General features: G+C 38.1%; 1 protein-coding gene across 1 annotated transcript; it reads left to right on the forward strand.

Moving 5' to 3' along the window:
• Positions 1–909: 909 nt before the first annotated feature.
• Positions 910–5977, forward strand: dolpp1 (dolichyldiphosphatase 1). Its single transcript, XM_080046810.1, has 8 exons — positions 910–1026; positions 1749–1849; positions 2051–2135; positions 2984–3083; positions 3241–3339; positions 3467–3595; positions 3729–3818; positions 4585–5977. Exons 1-8 carry the CDS (start codon positions 951–953, stop codon positions 4619–4621), a joined length of 717 nt encoding a protein of 238 aa, XP_079902936.1. The 5' UTR covers positions 910–950; the 3' UTR covers positions 4622–5977.
• Positions 5978–25692: the final 19715 nt, after the last annotated feature.

Genomic DNA, 25692 nt, shown 5'->3' on the forward strand with positions numbered 1-25692 from the left:
TCCGTCAGGCAGTTTGCATAACTCATTCCATCTTTGGTCCACTTCTCTGGTGTTCGGACCTGTCTGATGATGTTGGTGTCTGCACGTTTATGTTCTATTCTATATTATTCTTTTGGAAGCTCAGTAATGTCAACACATTTATGTGGATGTCTAAGTTTACACAAGGATGGAAGAGGGCTGTATGTCTAACCTGAATTCAGTGTCAATAAGTTCAACTCCGAAAAAAGTCCTATTCCTAAAATCCTTGTGAGAAGAGGCGGTTTGCTTGTTTTGAGATATTGACACTTAGGCTACACAATATTGGTTTTGGGGTGGCTTTTCCCAGAAACAACAACTAACATACAGGCAAATTGAAGATGTCACTTTGGCCTCGGGGAAATTTAAAGGAACATTCGTCCACTATTTTTATACATTTTAAATAGTTAATTATTTTTTCACTTAATCTAGAAAAATTATTGATGATAAAAATAGACGGTAGGCTATATTTGCAGCTCTACTTGTGTTTATGATAAGGGCTTGTAAGTGATCTATGAAGCATTGTTAATTATAGTTATAACAGTGACTTAGTAGAAATGTGAAAGTAATAAGTAGCCTAATTACACGATTAATCCACAAATGGTAATGTTATTGTTTCAGTAAGTGATCATAATAATCAAAAATCAAGATTGTTTTAGTATGAAAAAGTAAAGGCTAACATTTTTTGAATGAAGAAATTAATAAATTTCGCTGGTTTAATGTAGAGTGCTACACTTTCTTTGTATGCGTGTGTTTTTTTTTTGTTCATTCAATAATTTTTCTCTATGGGCTAAATATCTGCTCTCGGGTGTTCGGCGGGGATTGGACGGCTGCACCGCTGCCGGGGCCCCACTTCTTCACGGCGCACCGTTCACCATTGGTTAGACACGTGTCTGGGGCGTTGCACTGGGACGGCCCGGCTGTGTCCGGGTAAGATGGCGTTGGAAGAGCAGTGCTCGGCACCACCTCGGTGGCGGTCCATATCTCTCACACATGTAGAGTTCGCTGAAGGTACGTAAAGTCAACATATGTCTATTGAACTACTGAAGCTATGTTAAACAACCAGCCGCTTCGTTATTTTCAGAGACGTTGCGTGCGTTTGCTTGCATTCTGAATGGAAGCGGACGCGGTTGGCGATGCTGCCAAATTGTGAGATTCTCTGAAAACCGAGCGCAGCAGGGACTGTAACCTGCACTGCCAAATTGTGAGACGGCGCCGCATGCGCAGTAGGCGACAATGTTCACAATGAAGGCTAGTTAGCTAGCCTGTTAGCTGTCTTAATATCGGCTTTGATATGCTCTCTTGGGAATAAACTAATGGGCCGTACCCCGCAGGAGTTAATCGAAAAAATTTAAGCTTTTTTTTACGGAAAAATATAATGCATGACTGGTGGAAATATCTAGATATTTCACCTCATAGGTGGTAGCTAGGGCTATAGCTAACGTAGCAGCTAGCTCATTTGCCTGACACTGATTCGTACAACTAGCATAAACCACATTGCACCGAGGTGACCCACTTAACTAAACCAAATATCGCTGTCTGTTAGTTACAATGAAGTATGTCTTCTCTACTTTGCACCACAGCAGCATCTTTCCTGTACTAACAGTTAAACATTTCAACCATCCGGGTTCACTGAGTGCCTCGCAGTGTCTCTCCCACCACTGCTGCTAGGTGACCTCATATGGGGGTTTGTGAAATTCCTTAACTTGTGCAATGTGTCACTTATGTTCCAGGTGATCTGACGGGACAGGTGCTGGCCTACACCAGCCTCCTCCCCATAGCAATTCTCGTGGGCTTTGTCACACTCATAGTGTTTAAACGTGAGCTGCACACGGTGAGTACAAGTGCACACTGCAAATGCACTTCTTTACAGAATCACAAGCACTTTAAAAGTAAGCTCTGGTTTAAGCTGTTAACTCTCACAGGAGCCTGAACAGTGGCGACAGGACCCATACCCCCCCCCCCCCACACACACACACACATTCTTTTACTGGGCTCATCGTGTGTTGACCTGTTTCTTGTGTTGTCTTTCCAGATTTCCTTCTTTGGTGGGCTCATCCTGAATGAAGGGGTGAACTGGGTGCTGAAGCACATTCTCAGAGAGCCGCGCCCATGTGCAGGTGAGTGAGGCAACAACAAGCTGTCAGCAGGATTGGGCAACATTGCAATAACATCACAATACAATTTTTTCTTTCTGATATCAATCACATTATTTGCTCTGGTATTTCAGTTGTCTAGTTTATTTTCATCAAATCAGATTATGTAATGATCACGAGCTGGGATTTCTATGTACTATAAATACTCAAGTAAAAGCTGAGCCTGAAATAATAACCAAGTTAAAAACATAAAAATAACTTGGGTGGTAATTCACCTGTAATTAAACATTTATACAGCATGCATGGGATACATTTTGAATAGAAAGGGTTACTGAGGCTAAAGCAGAACCTGCAACAAACTCTAAATACAATGTATGATTTAAAGATATAGTAGCAAAATATTATGGTGGGTGTTATGAGTAAAATCCTCACTTGCACTTCTTTAGCACTATATTGTTGGGTATATATTGGAGCTGCAACCACTTGTTATAACATATTTTGAAAATTAAAGATTCAAGTAATTTTTTACCAAATATTTGCTTAATACAGCATCTGAAAAGTAGGGATATAATATGTTTCTCTTTGATGAATCATGAGAATTGAATATCTTTGGGTTTTCAGAGAAACGATTAATTTGAGGATGTCCCTGGTTAAATAAATATTTTTCACTGATTTGCATAAAAAAACTATAGAAAAAAAAAAACTTAAAATAGATTATATTGTGTTATTTATATATATTCTATGAGATATGCTCATTTTAGTTTTCAAAATTTTTATTATCCTTATGAAAGAAGTGGCTCTGTATTTACGTAACGATGTCCTCTATAATGTTAATGTATATTTATATCCGGTTTCTCTGTCGTTCTTTGCAGGGGCTCACACAACCCTTCACAATGAGTATGGGATGCCCTCCAGCCATTCCCAGCTCACCTGGTTCTTTGTTGTTTACTTCTTTCTTTTCCTTTATTTAAGGTGAGAGCTTGTTTTTGAGAAGAGAAAACCTTATGTACATGGTTTATTACAGGGCACGTTTTTTGTTATTCTACAAATGTTTTTGTTAATCTTTGGTTTGATGCTTTTACATGACGTAGATGTCCTGTTGTGAATGAATGCCCATCTCTCTTTTCAGAATGCATCAAACGAACAATGCCCGATGTGTGGACCTGCTGTGGAGACACATACTGTCCATAATCCTGTTGGGCGTGGCCTTATCGGTCTCATACAGCAGGTAGGGCTAGACAAAAGTGAATGTAGAAGAGGAGGACGTACTTAACATCCATAAAATTATCTTATTTCCATTCTGTGTATTGACTCTAGCCTCAATTAGCATTTTCTTTCACTCTCCTAATTCTCAGGGTCTACCTGTTGTATCATACCTGGAGCCAGGTTTTCTATGGCGGAGTGGCCGGTTGTACCATTGGCATTGTCTGGTTCTTTTTCACACAGGAGGTGCTGACACCATTATTCCCCAAAATAGCCGCGTGGTAAGTAGCGCTCTCATTTCTCTGCTTCCTTCCTCCTGTGTCACAGGGGAAGACGATTCATTCTCAGCCTGAATAAACCGGTCTGTAATGGCCGCTCTTATACATTTTTTTTTTGTTCTTTCACTTTTGATAGGCCGATATCAGAGTACTTCCTTGTGCGAGACACAAGCCTGATCCCGAACATCTTATGGTTTGAGTACACAGTGACCAGATCAGAGGCCAGGTAAGCTGCTGTCTGGGATGCAACTACATGACACCCACCACTTAGTCACATTGAAAAGAAGCACACTGAAGTTTTACCTACACATCCTGATGTCTTTTTAAAGTATGTGGGCTATTGACAGTCCCCAGAGTAAGGACTAGACAGGGAGAGGCAGCCTTCAGTTTTAATGCACCCAAGCTCTGGAATAAACTTCCAGGGGACTTGAGGTCCGCTTCGACACTCGGCTCTTTTAAATCAGGTCTGAAGACTTAACTGCTTCCGTTTTAACCTGTAATTTTACATTTTTATTTATTTTTGTTCTTTTTAAATGTTTTAATTATTTTATGTTTTATTTATATTCATGTTTCTCATTCGCTTTTTTTTAAATGTGTACTCTATACTTGATGTATTTTGTTCTTGCATCTGTAAAGCACCTTGAATGGCCTTGTGTCCGAAATGTGCTTTAGAAATAAACTTGCCTTGCCAATACTTATAGGATAAATTGATACTTTGACAAGGGATGTTAAATAGAAGTTGTAGTGAAATACCAAGCTGCAGTAGCTTTATCCATTCTTGATTCATCCTCAAATGTCAGCACTATGAGGATGGCTTGTTGTTGTTCAATGGTACAATTGTAGGTCAAAGTTAAACTCAAAAGATTTTTGTGGACTTAGTTCTTCCCCGTTTTGAATGCTGAAGTGTTTAAAATTGGGTGTGACCAGGCCTTTAGTTCGTCTGAGATACTTTCTTGAAAAATGTGTCTTTTTGTTTTGTTTTTTTCTTCTAGGAACAGACAGCGAAAGCTTGGAACAAAACTTCAGTGATCTGCACATTTTCTTTGTGAAACTGAGTTTAAGACCACACACACACCTCACACACGCGCACACTCATGAACACAAACATTCAGACAAATGCTCACTCGACAAAAACACACTGGAGAACCATCCTTTGGACTGATGTGGTTGAAAGGAGTAAAGGGCAGAAAACCGTTTACAGGTGGCGACTGAGTGCCTGGACCTGGCCCGGAGCCTACAGCCCTGAGCAAGTCCGTCCACACGCCTCTCCTTCTTGTACAGCTTGCCCCAAAAATGCTCTTCAACGCATGCAAGACTGTGCAAGAGGCATACTATTTAATGATAGATTAATATATATATTTTAACTATAAACGCACGCTGACAGTAAACAGTGTACTGTAAGAGATTCACGGAGCCTCAAAAAAGGAGGCTTTGGTCAAGTTTAAAACAAATTGGTGGGTGTCATTGCAGCATGTATTTAGTGATTCCTTTTTTTTTAACAACAATATTCTGATGGATAGCTGGTGGGGAGGGGGGTTGGTTATGGCTAGGTTTTTCATTTTTTCATTGTTATATAATATAAAATGAACAATTTCTAAAAAAGAAAAAAAAAATTGGTTATGATGTAATATAAACAAGAATTTGCACTTTGTGAAATTTACAAGAGAAAAAAAAACGACTAACACTAGTTAAAATGTTAGGACCCTCTCCTTATTTTTTCCCTTATCAGTCTTTGCTTTGTATCTATGACTGTCAGTCCTAATATATTAGACTCCAAAGCTGATCTGCGAGCAGTGTAAATTTAACGTATCTTCTGTACTATTGAGCGTCAAGGTTATGGTTACTGTTCATATCCACTTTAGAGGATTTTGAGACTGAATTACTGCATTAGGTTTCAGTTTTTTTTGTCGTTGAAAAACACTGTGGACTGAGGTTTGTGTTCTTCCTTAATGCCTCACACACGGTAGCAGCCTGGGAACCAAATTCTGGGATCAGTTTTTTAATTTTATTCACTTGTTATCTAGACTTCTGCTGTTGCAGAGAACAATTTTTCCTTTTTACCTGCATTTCCAAGAAAACATTCCATATCATTTAGTGCGAAAACATACATAAAGACTGCTGAGGGGGATATGTTTTCTTTTTTGTATTATATTTGAAGAAAGGAAGTAAAAAAAGCCTCAGGTCAGTCGTAGCATGTGATTATGCTTAATTCCTCACAGCCTACGGCAGCTCTTGTTGAAAGCCATCAGGTGGGAGGAATTCTGAAGCCGGTTTAAAACTGTCATATCGTTAGCTCCACAAAGGGAAGTAGTTCTCTTAGACTATGAGTTGTTTTTTTCCATGTGTAACCTATATCAGGCTGAATAAAAATGTCTTTATGTACAAGAGATCGTCAAAGTGTCATGCTTTGAAAGACCGGCGTCTTTTGCATTCAAAATGCCGCTTTACTTTGTATTGTGTTTGCTGCTGAGCAAATGTGGCACTTGATCTGAGTCTGCTTTACTGCATCAGTCAGTGTAATGTCTGTCTGATGGTGGTGAATAGCTTTTAATAGCTCTTTCCTCAGATTATTTGTCCTGATCCATTGACAACTGTTAAACTGAGAAGGGATATCAAATATAGAAGTATTGATGAAAAAGATTTGCATTAGGCACCTGGGATGATTATGCATTGGATATTGTGTGGACACCACAAATTCTTAGGAATATTGCAGTGCAAGTAGAATATAGTTTAAACGATAAACTGCTGACCATTGTACATAATTCATTTTATGCCTTATTGTATACCTGAGAAGGCAAACTTACTCATTCTCATGGTTTCAATTAAATTGTAGAGCACAGTTTTCAACATACAATGAAAAATATGATTACAGCACTCTAAGGCTTTCTTTGGAATAGTGGAATTTTGAGGTAAATGCTAATTTCATCATTCTAACAAACAAATGCTAAGTAGGCAAGCATCTATAATGTTTACCATGTGTACTATCTTATATTTGTTTGCTAGCATGTTGTTTGATAAAAGCACCAACACTAAAGCAATCAAACTGTATTATGACCTTATACTGCTGCTAAAAATAATCCATATTAGCATGCATCCTGAAAGGGGCGTAAGTGTGTTCACCAAATTTCATGTAAAATCATCCAATGTCACACAACTAAAATTGTCACTAAAGGCTAAAAAGTCAGAGGATCACTCAAATCATTAAGATTATTTTTCTATTAGCACCATGATTGTCTGCACATAATTTCCTGGCCATCCATCAAACAATAGTTGTGGTATTTCTAGACCAGAGTCATGGACTGACAGACTGAGTGACAGATGGACATTGCCATCCATAGAGCTATGCTGCTAGAATGGCTAGAATCTAACTTTAGGCTACATAATGATAATGTGTGCAGTAAATACAGTATGTAATGTGAACCGAGGCAGCCACCAATCATTGTAAGGCTTGCAGTGACATTGCACAACTCCTTTCTTCCCAAAGAGACAAATTGTTGAGGAAAATGTGTTGCAATGAATTAAAAATATTTTCTTTTTCTTTAAGTCAGACGGGAGCATGTGTATTTGGAGCCCAAATGGGCTAGTGTAGGTGACAAATGAAAAATAGCCCTCTGTTCTGTTCAAACAATGAACACGCTCTTTGTATTGTGGAGGTAGCATCATGCACTTTTCCTCTCCCTGCTCCGCTCTATTCCCCAATGTGATGACAGCTGAACACTGCTGGTGAAAAATACATCCATCCTTAATGTGACTTGCAGAGCGCAAAAGCAACATCTGCCCTATTTAAACGACCCATTCCATTTTGGATTCACTTTTCAGGCCCAACCTCAGGCTATCCCCAAACACCCGTCGGGAACGGTGCATAGCCTAGATAAAAAATGATGAAGACCTCGACCTATTTCTGTTTTCGCCAAGCTATTTTCTCTGACCTGCACAGTTTGGTTGAGCAGTGAGGCCTTTTACTGCATACAATTTTTTTTAAGATATATCTTTTCTGAATTGAGTCTGACAGTACTCCACTGAGCATATGTTTAATTCTTGTCTCTAATATGGTCTGTCTTATAAAAAGTTAAAGGCCATTGTCAGCTTGGTCATTATACATGTGGATATATTACACACTTTAATACCGAGCTGTCCCATATCAGCAAGCCCCACTGACATTTAAAACATAGGAGGACTGACATCCACTGGATGGAGCCTGTTATTACAATGTTGTGCTCACGTCACAAAGCTAAATGCAAGGCAGCCAGCTAAAGCGGTCATAATATTAGTCAACAGCTTGTACCACTTTGAATGTGCTTCTATTATAGTTAAATAAGAAATAGTAAAAGATCATAAACATTTTATTTGTAAAAGTAAATGGTACAAAAACTGTTTGAAATGCAAAAGTAGTGAAGAGCAGATGGTGGTGGAGGCTTTGTGATGTGGGAAGGAGAGTATGAGATAGTTCAGTGTATTGTAAGATATTCTGTATGTAAAGGCCTAGCTTGGTATAATGTTTTAGAATAAATGAATGTTGGTTACATTTAAGCCAATCAGCTCCACAAAACTCTCTCTGTAGTTCCAAGTATGACAGCGTTTACAAATCACCCCTTTAACCTGATGCAGGAGCTCAGAAAAATCCCAAGAAGCGCCCAAGAAATGTTTCAGTTTTTGATTCTACTGCTAAGAAAAAAACCTAGACATACTACAGCAGAAAATATCAAATCCATGCGCAATCACAGAAGGCTTACCTCATGTAGATGCTCTGTTGTAATACCTCAGAATTTGTCATGGGGGAAACAGAAGTTACGCGTTATAGCTTTAAGTGGGGGGTGAAATAATAACAATAAAGGCATCAAGGGAACTAGACAAAAGGTGGATAACTTTCATAAACCTGGCTGTCATGGTCCTTCATTACCATGAATTTGGGCAATATAGTTTTTTTTAGGTCCATTCCACGTACCCCAATCCTGCTACTGTGAATGCGTACATGCAAAATATGTATTATTAATCCAATGCTGAAAAATAGACCCCTTTTCCTGTATGCTAAAAACTGAAAAAAAGAGATACTACGTTTTTAAAGATTTACGTTTTCATTAGGGACAGTGGGTTATTGGTTTGACTGTCTCAAACAGACAAGGGACTAAAATATTCTTCTTTTCATGAGATTTCTTGACAAAAAAAATGAAAGTATAGAATTGCATCAGCCTTATCCCTGGGGGACATTTTCTATTTTAGATGCACATTTTAACCTACCTAATAATGATCCCTGGGGAAGCAATTAAATTGCTTATCAAACCGCAGCCCAAGTTTGATTGAACAAGCTGCTGTCTGCAATGCTTCCATATTAGACCTGTTTATTTGAATCTTGTGTACCATGTTTATCAGTTAATGTTCAGCAAATATATACTGTACAAATGTAACAGACCAACTTAAAGCTTTGCAATTTAACTTTGTTTTGTAATAAAATATAACGACATATGTGCGTTTCAGTTACGGTTTGTGCTTGTTGTTACCAAAATGATGCTAGTGCAAACAAAGTGAGCTTTGTTACAGCAACAACAGTGCAAAAATAATGGCATATTAAATTGTGTTGTATTCATTCTTTTTTACATTTTTATGTTAATGAAGTAAACAACTTGTTTTTTTGTATTTGTTGGGTCCCTTGGTTTGGTGCAGCAAAACCTGCCGGAACAATACTGTTTTCATGTCCTTGAAATGTACTGAAAACTACTGTCTTTCTCATTTGGAATTTCTGTCAGATTTTTATGCCTTAAAAGTCCCATTCCTGCCAGCAAACATTGGCAAGAATTTCAGAGTGAAATCTCACAGGATTTCAGCAGCATCTTTGAGCGTGTTCGTTTTTAAAAACGTCTTTGCTTGAATATAATGTCAGTAAATTTACTGTGAGACGATAGAAAATCTCAGTTTTTCTGTATGTGCAAGCAGAGTTATACTGTTGAAAGTGCATACACTGTTTGTAAGAGAAATAAGAAAATTGCCAGACAGTTTTATTGAGAATGTAGGATATGAAAATCATAACATTAATTACAGCTGAAATTATTTATCGAAAATGTATCATTTGGGGTAAAACAACTGTTCTAAAATAAGGATAAACAAGAATAAATCACATAAAATCAGCTCAGATCTTCTCACAAATATGTCAACTCATTGACCAATTACTCCACTGTAGCCTATACGTTTGCATGTTTTACAGCCAGTGCCTCTACCGTTGAACCAGCACCACTAGATGGCACCCAGCTGACATTTACTGTACAGTAAGAACTGGACCAACATTAGCACATAGTAGTTCAGCACCCATCACACCTCAATATACAGTAGTGCATGCTTAATGTAACTCAAACCAACAACAACCACCACACGATGCAATGTTTTTTCTCTAATTGTATACTATTGTCAATATGATAAGGGTAATGTTAATCTTTCCCATAACTTTTTTTAATATAATAGGTGGGGAATCAAGCAGATTTTTAAAAGTGCACATAAAAATGTGATTATTACACAATTTTGTCAGATTTTGATGATATATATTCAACTTATTGTTATCTAATGTAATATGTTTATTTCTAATAAGCCAGCTAAACTTTGTACAAAGTATTTTTGTGAGAATGACCCTTAAATTATAAGGAATTGTTGAAAGTGAACTTAGCCAAAAGACAGTGTCTTATAAGATTCAAAACATATACAGTATTTCAAGTATGTTACAAACATTAAAAAGATCCCAAATAAATTAGGCAAAAAGGAAAAGAAAAAAACTATAATATTCTCATTTCATTTCAAACTTTTCACACATTATCATCACATTACAGATTACCGATGTACTGTATTATTCTAACGTTTTCAAGCTGACTGGTAAATCTATACTAGAAAACTGGCAATTTGACTAAAAGAAACGATAATAAAAAAATATATAAATGTCAGAGAAATAGGTTAGGAAAAAAATTAAGAAAAATAATTCATGGAAAAGATGGTTTTATATCTACTCTGCCAACTTATCTTGAAACAGAGAAGCGTGTGTGATAATTAATGGATGAAGAGCCCACTATGTCCTCCGCTGAGATCTCCTTTTTTTTGGTAACAAATGTACGAACAGTGGCATAAGGCGCGTTCAGAGACTGCCGCCCTCACATTTCTTTTTCTGTCACTTGGATAGGACACAAAATAGCACAAACAACCTGCCTCATTGAACTACAACTGTGTTTAAACAAATGTTTGAGCAACGGCAACACATTAATTCAAGTCCCCGCTGGTGTTCTCATCCTTTAGAGAGTACTTTTTTAGGTGGGGGACATATTTTTAATCTTTGGGGAGTAAATGGTTGTCTTTATCTGATGCAAAATCCTTATCCAGCTCACTGAGCATTTTGACTAACTGAATTTTACGAGAAAAAAAGAGGAAAAATTCACTTTCCTTCATTTCCCTTCAGTTATGTGTCCAATTCAAATCAGTTGAGACGAAGCCATTCTTTGTATTGCATTACATCCTCTGTAACATGCACATCTTTCAGGTGTCAACTGTATTCCTGTTCATTATCAAGGCTCATGAGAAATGTCACTATCGATTTCTGTCCTTCTCACCCGAGTAAGCAGCAGGGCCTACCCAGCCTGAACCACGCTCCCTTTCTATGTGTGGAAGGGACTCATAAAGGGAAACAAGGCTCTGATAGTAAATGTGAACAGCAGTCTTTATAAGCTGAGCTGTAATCACGAGCAGTACTTGAATAAGGTACAAATCTGAATATTTACTTTCACTATTATTTTCACAAATTACTGTTCATGGTTCAAGGTGCTACACAATTTCCTTTTTAGAGATGCATAGCCCTGCTCTGCAAAACAGAACTCCATATGAATTCACAAAGTCTTGCTTTTCAGAACGGACCAATTAAAAACATCAGATTCAAACTCAGTGATTCGCTTCAGTTAACCCTGTCATTATCCTTACACATTCATAATGAAAATTGAATTTCAGAGACTTTACCACTGCTTTTTTTTTTTTTTTTTTTTTCAGTTTCAACCTGATAGTAACAGAGAAGCACTGCTGCACCAAAATTAGGTAAAACAAAACTAGTTCTAGGAAAAACAATACAAAACAGGCCGAACTTTTTAATTGGTCTGGGGGATATTTTAGTATAAATTTTTTACATGTATTGAGAAGAACAAGTCTTCAGGACTATTTTGCAGTTATCAAACATAATTTTTTTATTTGTATAAGTCTTACCAATAGTAAATCTCCTGAGATAAATGTTTCAGTGTGAAAGGAAAAATATTTCCTTCTCAAATATTGGTGAGTAGAAATATAAAGTACAATGAGCTGTAAAGTAAAGTAAGTACCTCAAACATTCCCTTAAGTACTTGAGTAAACTTAAAGTTTACCTCCTCCCCTCCCCCCCGCCCCACTACTGTATCAAGTTTGATCAATCTTTGATGTAAATATATAAATAATATTCACTTAAACTGTCAAATTATTTTCATGAAAATGTCAAAACCCTTTATTGCCTGAACTTCACTGTTGTGCCTCTTTGTTTTTCCTCAGTCTCTCCACTAGGGGGCAACACACACTGAGCTGGAGTCTGTTATTGAAGATAGAAGTTCCCCTGTAACATGAGATGGTTCAAGGACAAAACAGTGATTTAGAGGACAAACATTACTGCGATTCAATCTGTGATAACAGTTCTGTTTGTATGTATCTATTGTGCAGTATTAGTCTAGTATTAGTATTAAATAGAGTTACTAAAAAGATGTCCTGTCCTTACAACTGACATGTTTGAAGGCTGATTTAAGTCTTGACTACAGTAAGAACATGTTGTTGTAGTACTGATACAGAAAGGATTATACTTCATATCGACCAGCTGTTGAATCGGTGTTCCTATTTTGAAACAATATGGAGCTTATATTGCACTAACTTTAACATTGCAGAGGTTTAAACGGCTGTGACCTGGTACTATTCATACCAAATACTGTAGCAATGAACCACAACATCTGAAACCCTGCCTTGGTGTCTCATTTAGCTTCAGAGTGGATTTATATCCACAAGTTGTCATTTTAATATTTTAGTTTATTTAAATTTAAATATGTCAACCAAAAGAAAGATCAGTTGGACTCTTTACGCTGCAGATGTGGGCGAAATCTGCATTGTGAGCAAACCAGCAGATATTATTGTGCATTACAATTGGTTGTCAAATGTTGATAACTGTTGCAAATCCCTTTATAAAAAAATGAAGAAAATAAAAATAATTGGGAAATTTGAGTGTGGCTGTTGTGCTTACTGTCCTGCCAACATTTATTTTTTATTACTCATTCTTATCTCATGTATTATAATTTTTTATTATAGATTTTTAGCCTTCTTATTCTCGCTCTGTCAAGCCCTTTTACCAATTATTTGCAGCTGTTTTTCTTCAACCACACACATCCCTGGCTGCAGCCCGAGGCCGTCACTTTCCCCTACCACCTAACCTTTTATTTCCCTCAGCTTTCTCTCTCTCTCCATTTCACAACCAGGCCTTTTGTCTGCTGCTCTGCACTCTCTCCTGGTTTCCACAGCAGCCAGTAACTGTTTCAGGTTATGTATACTTTCTTTTAAAGAACCCCTTTTGCGTTTTGCCACAGGGCAGAAATAAGGTGTTATATAAATAGCCACATAACAAATAATGTCTTTAGCTTTTGCTTCTGATCCTATTTGCGAAATATACGTATATATAATGCAAGTGATAATAACACCCAACCACCATACAAGCCATATCAATTTTCTCTCAGGTGGAGGATCCCATGTGATAAATGATTACATTCATATTGCAACAGATGTAAATCCCCCTATGAATATAAATACAGACTTAATACCTTCTTGATGAACAAACCTGCCCACACAAACACATGCATGCACACAGTGCTTAAGCCAGGACAGACACTGTGTGACACTGTGTGTAAGTCAGCCGGTTGGATCGTCCACCACTTTGGTCAATCAACTAAATTATGTCCACATTTTACGATGGATTGCCATTAAAGTTTGTACAAACATGTATAATCACCACAGGATGAATCCCATTGACTGTGGTGATATCCTACATTCTCCAACGCCGGCAGCAACTAAACATTTTATATTTTTAGTGAAATGTCTCCACAACAACTAGATGTATTGCCATATTTGTACATGCATATCCCACATGAATAATTAACTCAAAGTGAGTATGTGTGAATGTTTGAACACTATACCAGCAAGACATCAAAATTATGTTTGCATTGTAATTGTGAGCATGTTAGCATGCTGACATTAGCGTTTATCTCGATAACAAGCAAATGTAAGGATGCTAAATTAAGACGGTGGATATTGCAAACATTATACCTATTTTTCTTTTCTTTTTTATAATGGTTTAAATATGTTTTCTTCCTTTTCCTGCTTTGGAGGTATGTGCTTGTAATATCAATTTAGCAGGTTTTTGTTTGTTTGTCTGACTGAACTCACCTCAACTCGACTCAAATAAACTAAACTATAGAACAGATTCAGTTCATGGATCCCAGTCTAGAGCTGCTGGTGTTCCTGGGACTCCCTCATCTTCATTATCCTCACGGTGTGAATGGATAGCGTCACGTGTGATCCTCCCTCATGTCTCTGTCTATTGTCACCTGCTTTTAAGTCTGCTCTGTCTTAACAGGGATGTTGACGTTACCTCCTATAGGCCTATAACTTGATATTATTCCACTGATTAAGTCCCGGGTCCCGTTGATGCAAAAGTGATTATAATATAAATTGGGTTTTTGTTTAAATGCCTGAAATTGTGAATTCATGTCTAAAGGTCTAAGCAAATGAACCGCTGCAGTGCGAGCATAATATAAAATTTGATCAGAGACACAATTCGTGTAATTTTTGTTACAGAACTGAATGGACAAGCAGAGGCAATTAACTTACGCCATGGCAATATGCAAGTCAGGTTAAATTAAACAATGTCAGTCAGTGCAGTGGCTCCCAATCTTTTTTGTCTTTTGACTCCATTGGAATACAGAAATACTTTGGACGTCTTTGTCATTAGTTGCATCTTTCTGCTGCCTGTGTTTTTCCCTGCTCTGTTTGAATGATTTCAAAAGTTCTGAAGAATTAAAAGTATCCAAAGCAATTGATCCTCGAAGTACCCTGAACTCTAAATACATTTACCAGGTTGCTGGAAACACCGCTCAAAATGAACGATTGTGACCTTGTCGGATATTTTACATTCATAAGGTGATAGATACTATGTCAATGTTTTATATACAGCTGGTTCTTGCTACCCCAAAAATCATTTGGTTTCAAGGTGGTTGTTGATATTTTAGTCATAAAGTATTTGACTCTGGTGTCTTTCGGGACGGTTTAATCTCCATGTTAATATTCTTTTTATTAATTTGTCTTCATGCACGATTTCCATGTCAGAACAAGACTCCACTTGTGGTTCTCTGTGGGAGCTTCCTTGCAAGTTCACCTGTGCGCACTGCTGAACAGTGTGCTGCAACTATATAAGACTTCACCTGTGTGATGCTGATGCCTTACTTTACACACACACACACACACACACACACACACACACACACACACACACACACACACACACACACACACACACACACACACACACACACACACACACACACACACACACACACACACACACACACACACACACACACACACACACACACACACACACACAGTGTACATTTGATCTGTCCACATTATTATTTTTTTGCGTTATGCACTTCAAATCTTTCACTGGCTCTTTGCAAACTCCATGCTGCTGTCTCCTGCCATCTGGCCACTCTCCCACACAGTCCAGATTTGTGAAGTGCTGCACTGAGTGTTGTCTTTCCAGAAAATCCTCTTGTAGCAGCCAAGGAACACTGTGGTTTAGTCGGACAGGTCCTTGGATCTCAGTCACCTTCGCGACTGGGGGTCCATTGTTGCCTGTCGCTTGATTTGTGTTCGGACATCTGACCCTGGGAAGGAAGCTTTACCTCTGGCCCACTTTGATATTATCCAGAAGCTTTCAGGTCTTTTTCCAGGAAATGTAAAATGGATTTTGAATTCAGAAAAATTGAATCAGAACACAGTTAATGCAAAACACAGTTTATGACCTGTGCTGTGCTGTAGATAGAGATGATGTATTTGCTGCGGGACACTGTTTCCTTTCCTTTTGTTCAGCACTTCTGAACACTACATGGACAGTATGTTGTTCCCGAGGAGTTCTTTGTCATACTTTGTGTTTAGCTGATGGAACGTGTCATCAAGTGTGCAGTGATGGACAGCACTGATCCATCTCAGAGCTGCAGGGAGCTTAGTCCACATGCTTTCTGATTTTCTGAGCTTCCTGACAGCGTCATGAATATTTTGCCCAAACTGACACCCCTCACTGAGTTGACATTTTTTTGTTTCCATTTTGAATGTTTCCTGACTCTCATTAAAATGCTGTAACCCCAACAGTATGACAACAGTATTACAGATTATAATCGAAGAAGTGGCACAGCTCAATGAAATGTAAAGTATCATTGGTGATTAGCCAAAGCTATTGTGCTTCACTTCTTTTGTCCCTATTAGGAATTCTGAGTAATCACAACAACGCTGTCGGCGCATCTACATGAAGTAAGCCTTTTGTTGATCATGCAAGGATTTTATACCTTCTGTTGTACTTCCAGGTACTTTCTTAGCAGTAGAATTAAAGCTGGGGTATATGATTTCTGATTTGTCAAAGTTAACATGAGCTGTACACTTTGACCAATCAGAGCGAGGCTCCGATTCTCTGTTCTTATTGACTGTTGGGACTGTCCATTCACTTTGGCACGACTTTGTTGGTGTCAGGGAGGGACCATAGGGGAGGGACCAAAGAGAACAAGTGGAGCGGTTGAGGTATTTGGATTCGAATCTCTATCCCAACTGCCATTTTCTCCCCAAATCCTCCACCCCAGCTTTAACAACTAAAACATTTCTTGGGCGCTTCTTATGCTTATGTTCTCTCAACTCGTTTGGCGATGTGTCAACCAACATTCATTTATATGAAAAAAGTTTTGCACTATGGCTTTAAAGCTAGTTTTTGCAAAGTCAATGTTTGCTGTAAAAAATGGTATATAACAAATAATTTAGCAGTATTTTGAAGGTTTTTCTTAAGCAAAGAGAGGAAAACATGTTTGACAGCAAGTAAGGAAAGTGGACACAGATAGACAAAAGATGCACTCACTGTCACCGTCTCCACTGGAAAAACTGTATGAATGCAATAAGATTTGACATGATCAACTAAATAACAGCTGCTTGTCCAGCTGTCTGCCCTCATCTCCAACCAGTTTGGGATTCACAACACTTGAAAACATTTTGGTGCTTCAGGTGTGTTTGGAAAGCTTTTGGAAAGCCCCTTAAAAACAGAGTTCCTGTCTACGAAGTTGTGCCACATGTCAATTATCCAAAAGCAGTGAAACAAAGACTGTGTAGAAAATGCTGAAAACCAAGAAGTGTTAAATCCCACCTGAGGAACCTGCCAATCACAACACATGATCTGGGAAATTAAAGAAAAGTGGAACACAAGACACCCATGGGTTGCTCCACATTGCAGTATTTATGGTGAATACATTTTGGTCCGTGTGTTATTGGTTACGTTACACCCAGGGGTGGGCTTAGGCTGTTTGAAAAAGGAGCACCAGCTGCATGCATTGGGGTACCAATGCCATTGCATTTAATTTCCTTTACTGGGAGGGAGCTCTGGAGGGCACGTTTTACAACAAATTGGGCCGACTTGGAGGGCGTTTCATAATGTTTGCCACATTGGTATTCAACAGGGAAGTTTAATCAATTTTATTTACCCATTAACAATGTAAATTATTGTTGGAAATGGTATTTGGATTATTAATATATGTCTTGCAGTTTGCACACTGCATTGCAGATCTAATAACATTTGGCAGAGCTTTAGCTCATCTGCCCTTAGGGAAGCTCTTGGCACTGCTTCATCAATACCATGGCCCAGTGGCAGTCTAAAAAAAAGGGGAAAAAAAGATATGTAAATGGTAGACTTTATATAATTCAACTTTGAAAATTAACCAAACTTTTTCTTTACTATCTGATATGGCTTTTACGATCTTACTGGTTCAAGTTTTACACGTGTTGTCAGTTCGCAGTATACAATATAGAATTGCATAATAAAATGCAGTTGTTGCCCCTGTCCAGCTTGCAAACAGAAAATGCATAAATGGGTTAACTATTTTAAATAATAGAATAAAGCAATACATCATACAAAAGTAGAATACAATAGTAGCTCTGAGGTAAGTCAAACAAATCTTATCTGTAACCGATACGTACATGTTTGATTCTAGGTTGAGCTTTTTGCAGCATATCTTCTTGCAGTGCCACAGATGACTTCAGTATTAATTACCTTTGTTGGACTGAGGAATTAAGCAAATGGATGCCAGAGGCTTGGCAGGTCTGCAATCTGCATGGTCCTGTGTGGCAAAAACATGCTGAGAAAGAAAAAAACTGCCTGGGTGTTAGGCAAAAATCCCAACCAATATTACTGTTAATGTGCTCTGCATTACGTACATGGAAAATATATAGATTATCTGCACTCACACTACACGATTAGATCACGTGAACACACTACTCCGCTGTCTTAAACAGATTTACACAAGAAGATCAATAACAATTTCATCGCTGCACATTCAGTACAAAGATATGTTGTGTATCCGGCTTCACTTTGCACACAAGGTGTTAGTGAGCAGGATATGAGGATATGTTAGAGTAGCTCTGTTGAGAGCTGTCTCCTTTGTGCTCAATAACACATGTTCATTATGATCGTGGTTTATTGTTTACATCAAACAGAACTGTGTCACCGTAAAGCAAACACAGGGACCGTGCTTCCTGTTGGCTCCCTCTCTGCTGCTCTCTGGCAGCGACAGCAGAAGTTATGTGCTCTTGCATGTTTCCTCGTCATCATGGCAATGGTACAGGCTATGATGGCATGGCAGACCTGGTCACAGATGGCACACTTAGGCGCCCCAGAGGCTGCCCGCTGACAGGACACACACCTTACACAAGAAACACTGTTTTCCTCCGCTTCCACCTTAGAAACTCTGATAAAACACCTCCACCAGGTGATTTGATATTTGTAACATCACTGATATCTGGCAGACTTCTTCATATGCTTAGTTAGACAGATGATTTTTTAACAATTTGTATTTTGCTTGTGGATGTCTGTTTACAGCAAAGGGGGTGTGACTGCAGTAAAGAAGACTTGTTTTGAGTGTCCTGATAAATAGTGATAGTGTACTGAAAAAAGTCAAACTAAACTCTCATGGCATACTTCCCAAAAACTAGTCAAATTAAATAGTTTTTTCTTCAGATTTTGGAAATGACCCAATGGGATATTGATAGAGCATTGTTTTCCTTCTTCAAGATGAAGTAAATTATTGTTTTAGGGTAATTGTTAGTGTAAACTATGCTGATGCCCATTCGTGAAACAGATCATTGCACTCCATGGTGTTACTTCGTGTCCCGCGGTCAGCAGTGAGATTCTGAACAGCTTCACTTTTCTTGTCCTTTCCAAATTGACCCTATTGACTCCATCTCTATCTCTTTCTTGTGATGAAGTGCTCTTGGCAGATCTCATTAAAGCTAGACGTTACATCTAAAAAAGAAGGCTTATGGCAGATCTCCCCAAGGCCTCGCATCTCTTTAGCAACATCGCAAAGCTCACCAATCAATCAGAAATTTGAAGATTACCCGCTGTTCTGTGCCCCGACAGTTTCTTTAGTCTTGACAGGGTTTGAGAGCATGATATGACCCCCTAAGCCCAATTTGACAGAAAAAGTAAATACAATCTAGCCCTGTGTAAACTCATCAGTGGACTGTACACATTTAAAAAGTGTTGCCTGTTTATCTTTTTTATATTTTTGAAACCACGGCAGGCTATATGGACGGTAAATGGCCTGTTAGTTTTTGCCACAATTAAATACCTCAACAGTTTAAGTATAGATTGCCATAAATATGCAATGACCTTCATGGCTATCCTTTGACTGTTTCTCTATAACCACTAGCAGCCCAATGTGTTTACTTATCCTGTGAATCCTGTCTCAACATTTACCAGATGGGATTTGCACACATTTTTATTACAGATTTTATTGGTTCCCTGGTGATGCCACTGTTCCTCCCAATCCATCATGAGATACACCGTTATTTATCCAGGGAAGTTTCACACCTGGATGTTGCCCGGGACAACCACAGTCTGGGTCACGTTGTGAGGTGGGTTTTTGTAAAACCTTTTGGGAAAAATACCCAAATGTTGTTTTTTTCTCCTTCAGTTTACAGTAAATACATAACCAAAGCCTTCACTTGAACGTGGAGACGTCTGACAGTAACTGACACAGTGCTCTGCCATCCATGAAGAAACTGCAGGAATGGGATCGCTGTGAGAGTGAGATTGTTTGAAAAGGACACTCAAGAACAGAGGTGGAAATATAAACAAAGCAACTTGGGGAGGATGGATATCACAAGGAGGAAAATGTTATCTTTTGTGTGAGAAATGGAAGCAGGTGCTGTAGAGTTGCTAAATAAAGGTACCTCATACCCTGACAAAAAGAGATATTAGTCAGACTGGAACAAAAGCCGAAAATTCGCATAATAATTGCTGGCTACGCTTCATCATGATTTAGTCGCTTTACATCATACTTATAAAATGGTGAGCAGGAATATTAATGTAATGATTGCTCATATTGTTTAAGTGTGTACACTGTTCAGTATACAATAAGTGTGCAAATTACTTTTACTACCTTTTTGTATGCGATAGCCCGATAAGAAGTCTGTTTCTCAGTTCATTCTCTCTGAGACTGAGCTGTGCTACCATCTGAGTGAAACATATCCGTCTCTAGGTGACTTAAACTTACAGATATGTCACTGCTGGAGATGCTGTTTACACCATAGAGCCATATTTTCTTCTTTGTTGGTGAACCCATTCCTTCCCCTGTGTCACTATAGTTACCAAATGTTTCTTTTGTATCTGATTTCATTTTATTTTTTGCTCTAGTTTCTCTTGACCTCCATATCGCAGAGTGTATGTGTTTCTCTCAGATCTGGTTTTTAATTAGCACAGTCAGACAGGCTTGAATTATCTGTGAATTCTCTCCTGCTGCTCGAATTGAACAGCTGTCACTGTGTTGACCAACATTCTAGATTAGTCCCAAAATGTATTTGAACAAATTTCATACAAAGGACAGTATATTTACCTCAAAACTTAAAGCTTCTCCCCCGTTTTTAAAAAGCAATGTCTCGTCTTTCAGTCTGTCTTTTTTGACAGTTACTACTTTACGCCCAAGTTTGTTTTTTCAGACAAAGCCATCTGGAGGTACATGGACCTTGATTTTCCCTTATGACTGAAGAATGACGGTCAGGTCCCCAGTGTCCTTAGTGGCTTAAGTTTTTTTCATATGAATAAAAAGTGTCCAACCTTCAGATGAACGCTTCTGTGTCACCTGTGGTTTTGGCATATCATTGCCAAAAACACACACCAGATGTATCAATGATGAGTATGCAAAAATATGCATGCCCAACTTTCCATACAAAAAAACTGACATTTACTCTTGTGATTTGGAAGATGTGTCTTGTCATCACACTGCCGAGTTCTAAACAGCTACTTATTAGTTTGAATGCTGGAGCAATATATTTATATATTATATTGGTATATATTGTCTTATCTATTGTTCTATTTTGGCATACAACCACGTACTGTAAATGCAATACTTTACACTAATAATATGTACAATGTGTATAATAAATTTGCCAAACAATAGGCTGCTCTGGTGAATTTAAAGAATTAGAAGTCTTCTCCTCCATTATTACAGATCAATAATAGTAAATGTTAAGCTATTAAACCAATTGTTTTTGTTATTCAGCGTTTTACGTTTGTTCCACGTTTTACTAACGACTTATTTTTGCATGCATTGTTCATTTGCATTTGCCAAAATAACAACATGAAGCAATTTGACACTTCTTTAATGAACCTTTGATTTGTATTAGCGGTTAAATCTGAAGGAGCAAAATAACAACTCGGTGGCTACATTAGAGGCTTGATAAGGAGAACTGGAATCTATGGGAGAGGATTATCTGTATCGTAGCCTCTCTCTCTCTCTCTCTCTCTCTCTCTCTCTCTCTGGTGTTTTGCCAACCACTTGTTACTGAGAGGTGAACCGTTTGATGTGTGAGCCCTTGAGGCTAATCAAGACAAGCTTTGACATCGTCTCAACCATGAGCCATGAGTCTGCAGTCACTGAGGCCCCTCTGGCAAGATGCAGTTGAAAGTGGCAGAACAAGGATCAGTCTGTGCACACACTCACACAAGGACATGCACACGCGCACATTTAGCAGTACTACACCACAAGAATACTCCATTTGAAGTATACTTCACTCAAAACTATTACCTAAGTCAAAGCAATTTCTTTTTGTTGCAATTTTGAAATATATTTCAATTATAAAAAACTATTTTAATTCAGAATAGCTGTCATTAGAAATGAACAGTTGTATCATTATTATAGATGCATTCAATTTAAGAAGTGTTTTATATTGAAAAAATATTCAATTAATATATTAGTAGGAGTACATTTTAAAAAATACAACATTTGCTTCTGAAATGTAGGCTAGTGGAGCAGAAGTAGCCTATAACGTAGCATCAAACTTAAAGTAACATACAAGACGCTTACTATAAAAATATACTTAAGTAGAACTATACAGTAGCCATTGGTAACATCTTTATTCACAGTATCTCTCGTTTCATCTGGTAAACTTTTCTTCACCGGTCTGCATTCAGTTTTATCAAATGAGTTCAACAGCGCCCCTCTGGGTGGTAACGGCTGGTTAACGTCTCCCGTTTACTGTGGTGAAAGATGGTACTGCACGCTTTATATTATAGGCCGTTGCGTGCAGTGCAGACTACTGGAAGACGCTCACAGGTGCAGCAGGTGCCAAATTTTGATGAATTAAAGAAAGAGGAAGAAGCCGTTAAATATGAAACAAACACGTGAGGCCAGGCTCTCTGGAGATAAACCCTGGGGTGAATTATGAAGCCAGTAGGCCCTACTTTGGCCTCAAAGCATATGCTCCAACAGAAAGTTTTCATTTTGATAAAACAACCGCGAGTTATAGCTTGTTTACAAGACGAGTCGTGAATTAGCTTCCAGGGGCCTATTGCATAAAAGTAGTATTAAGATATCCAGGATGATTGATAAAGCCAGCCTTGACAAAGTCTAGCCTGGGCACTTTGGATTAGTCAGTTGCATAAACGCCAATCCAGGATGTAAAGGGGCCGCTTTGTCAAGCCAAGTGTAAGTCATTAGGCTCGTTCGACCTAACTTTCAGCTCGTCTGGAAAGTAGACGAGAGTAGCCGAGTGCAGTCGGGGGAGTGACGAAAATGCCTGACTGAAGCCGGACAGCTCCGAGTCGGAAGTAGCGTCCTTGTTGCGGATGCAGTTCGTTTTCTAGTTTTATTTTGAAGGCCTATTAGAAACATATTCGCAGGAGAGTCACACATGCTACAACCGATTAGAAGCAGAACACAACACAAAGACGAGTAAACACTTTAAAAGCGAGGGGCATTTTCAAAACAAGAAACGAGATATAAGCTAATATCCCCATTCCCCACACATCTTTATCTTTCTTGTTACTTTACTAGAACACCTACTTTTAAGTGATAAATAATAATTTACAAGAATAATTTACAAATCCAAATAAAGGAGGTTTAGTATTTCTCCCTTCACATAACGAATATGATCGGCCTAAATAAAGAAGGTCTAAGAAAAGATCCCTTATTATTATTGTAGGGATGGATATGATGAACTGTATTATGATGTGTAACAAACAAACTACTTGTTGTAGTTTTGGTCTGGCTTTGCGACACTACATGTAAAATACAATTCCCAGACCATTTAGATCACTTGAAATAAGCCTATGATTTAATCTTAATGGTATAAAAATCACTTCACCAAGATCTTATGTGACTCAAGTTTGTGTTCACTTTTAAATATATCTATACAGGAGAGTTACACATCCAAATTATTTCTATGTCAAGGGTTCAGAGGTTTAACTCTGATTAAGTACATTTCTGCTTAAATGCATATTGTGGCGGCCTAATGATTAAACATAAATTAAAATCAAAAAGAATGGATCGTAATTTAATTTTGAGCGGTGATGTCAGACTTTTGCCTAACCAATTGGGGAAACGCATCAAAGGCACGAGGTTTAAACTCCCAATTAGCGCTCAGCTCCGCCTGTCAGCAAGACGTTTCCCATCAGACATTTCGCTCCCGCAGCCCGTGGGGAGCAACTGCAGCGACTTGCTCCAGTGTCTGTGTCCGTCTTGATACCGCGGGACTTCAAAGTCTCAAGCAGCCGAGCCGCAGCCGGCCGCAGCCAGCCACGGGTGCAAGTGGGACAAAAAGTCTAACCATAATGCAGTGCGCTCAGCAAGACGAGCGTCATAATTGCGCAGGTCTTAGCAAGACGGCGACAGGTCGAACGAGCCTAATCTGTTAAGAGCCAGCCCACAGCTTTCAGAAGTAGACCCAGAGATCGAACACAGATTTACTGATGTAAAAATGTAAAAGACGGCCCATTTTCCCACAATGCCTTGCTAGTTTAAACCGTAAATCAGGGGGCAGTTCATTTTATACAGGGGATGTCATCTCTGCCGACTAATCTTGATGTCCCTGCATTGTTTTATGATAAAATAGTTGACAGTGAGCAGTCTGCAGGTGCATTTAAAAAATAGAATATCATGGAAAGTCCATTCAAAAAATTAAACTTTCATTACACAAAGTGAAATATGTCAGGCCTTCTTTTTGGATGATTGATTGATCATAGAATAAGTATCTCAAAATATTAGAATATTGCATACAACCAATCAGAAATGTCGACCTTCTGAAAAGTATGTTTATTCTAGATTAATTTCACTTAATGTGTAATGAATCTGGAACATATTTAAGTTTCACTTTTTGAATTAAATTACAGAAAAAAGGAAACTTTCATTGATATTTAATTTTGTTTTAGATGCACCTCGATATAGTTATAAGTACAAAGTGAATTTATTTGACCCACATTTGCAACGTCATCTACCATCGATAATCAATTGTATAAATATAGCCCGCAATATGAACAGACTATCACATAAATTATTATAATTTATATAATTTCATCTTAATGTAATTATAATTAAGTTAATTATAAATGGTTCAGGTTAAATAATAAAAAAATAACTATTTAACTAAATGACAATGCAGTCTTTTATATGGCACTTTAAAACAGGTTATTGAAACTTAAGCATTACACAGAAGATCATGGAATAACTGTTAAACACCTTCAGATCGGAGTGACAGCTGACTGAGCCAGTCAGGCAACAGAATAAGTTTATCCTTTACGTTTAGCCTGGTCGGGACCAGGCTAAACGTAATGGATAAATCTCCAGGGTAACTTATATCCCTCCGCTTTTATGCAACCGGATCATGGCTAACGCAAGCCAGGATAACCGAAAAATCCTAGGTTAATCTCTTATCCTAGTTTTATGCAATAGGCCCCTGGTGAACGGACCTTTACAACGATTAATAAGGTAAGTCCGATTCAAATTAGCCTCTGTCTGTCTCTGTCTCTGTGTTTCTGCTTGATTTCCTGATGGTTAAATGTCACCATGGCAGTTGTGTGTCTTTAACCAGGCTTACTGTAGCCTACTTGCTTGAATTAATAAGATCTTTTTTGATCATTCATCAGATAGTTTGTGTCTGTGCAGAAGGTCTGTTGGTTGTGTGATTGTGTGAGACAATTTCTACTTGTTTTTTGTGTTTTTAAGATGCATAATGATAAGCTTTGGAATATATGGCTTATTTATATGGCTCTATTTTTTATATATGGCTCAATTTTTTTGTACAGTAGCTGAAGATGTGAATAAGAGTGTGTATTTGATACATGCATCAATGTGTGAACAAACATTTAATTCATCTTTACATGCTTTGTGTTGATATTTTCTCATTCTGATTCTGACCTGGATCACAGTTTAGTATTGAAGTGTGTTTTTAGGGTTTTTCCTGCATATTGATTTTGGAGGGCGGCCGCCAACACCGATTTC

This window comes from Ammodytes marinus (assembly GCF_949987685.1).
Source record: "Ammodytes marinus genome assembly, chromosome: 18".
In the NCBI taxonomy this organism is placed as follows: domain Eukaryota; kingdom Metazoa; phylum Chordata; class Actinopteri; order Uranoscopiformes; family Ammodytidae; genus Ammodytes; species Ammodytes marinus.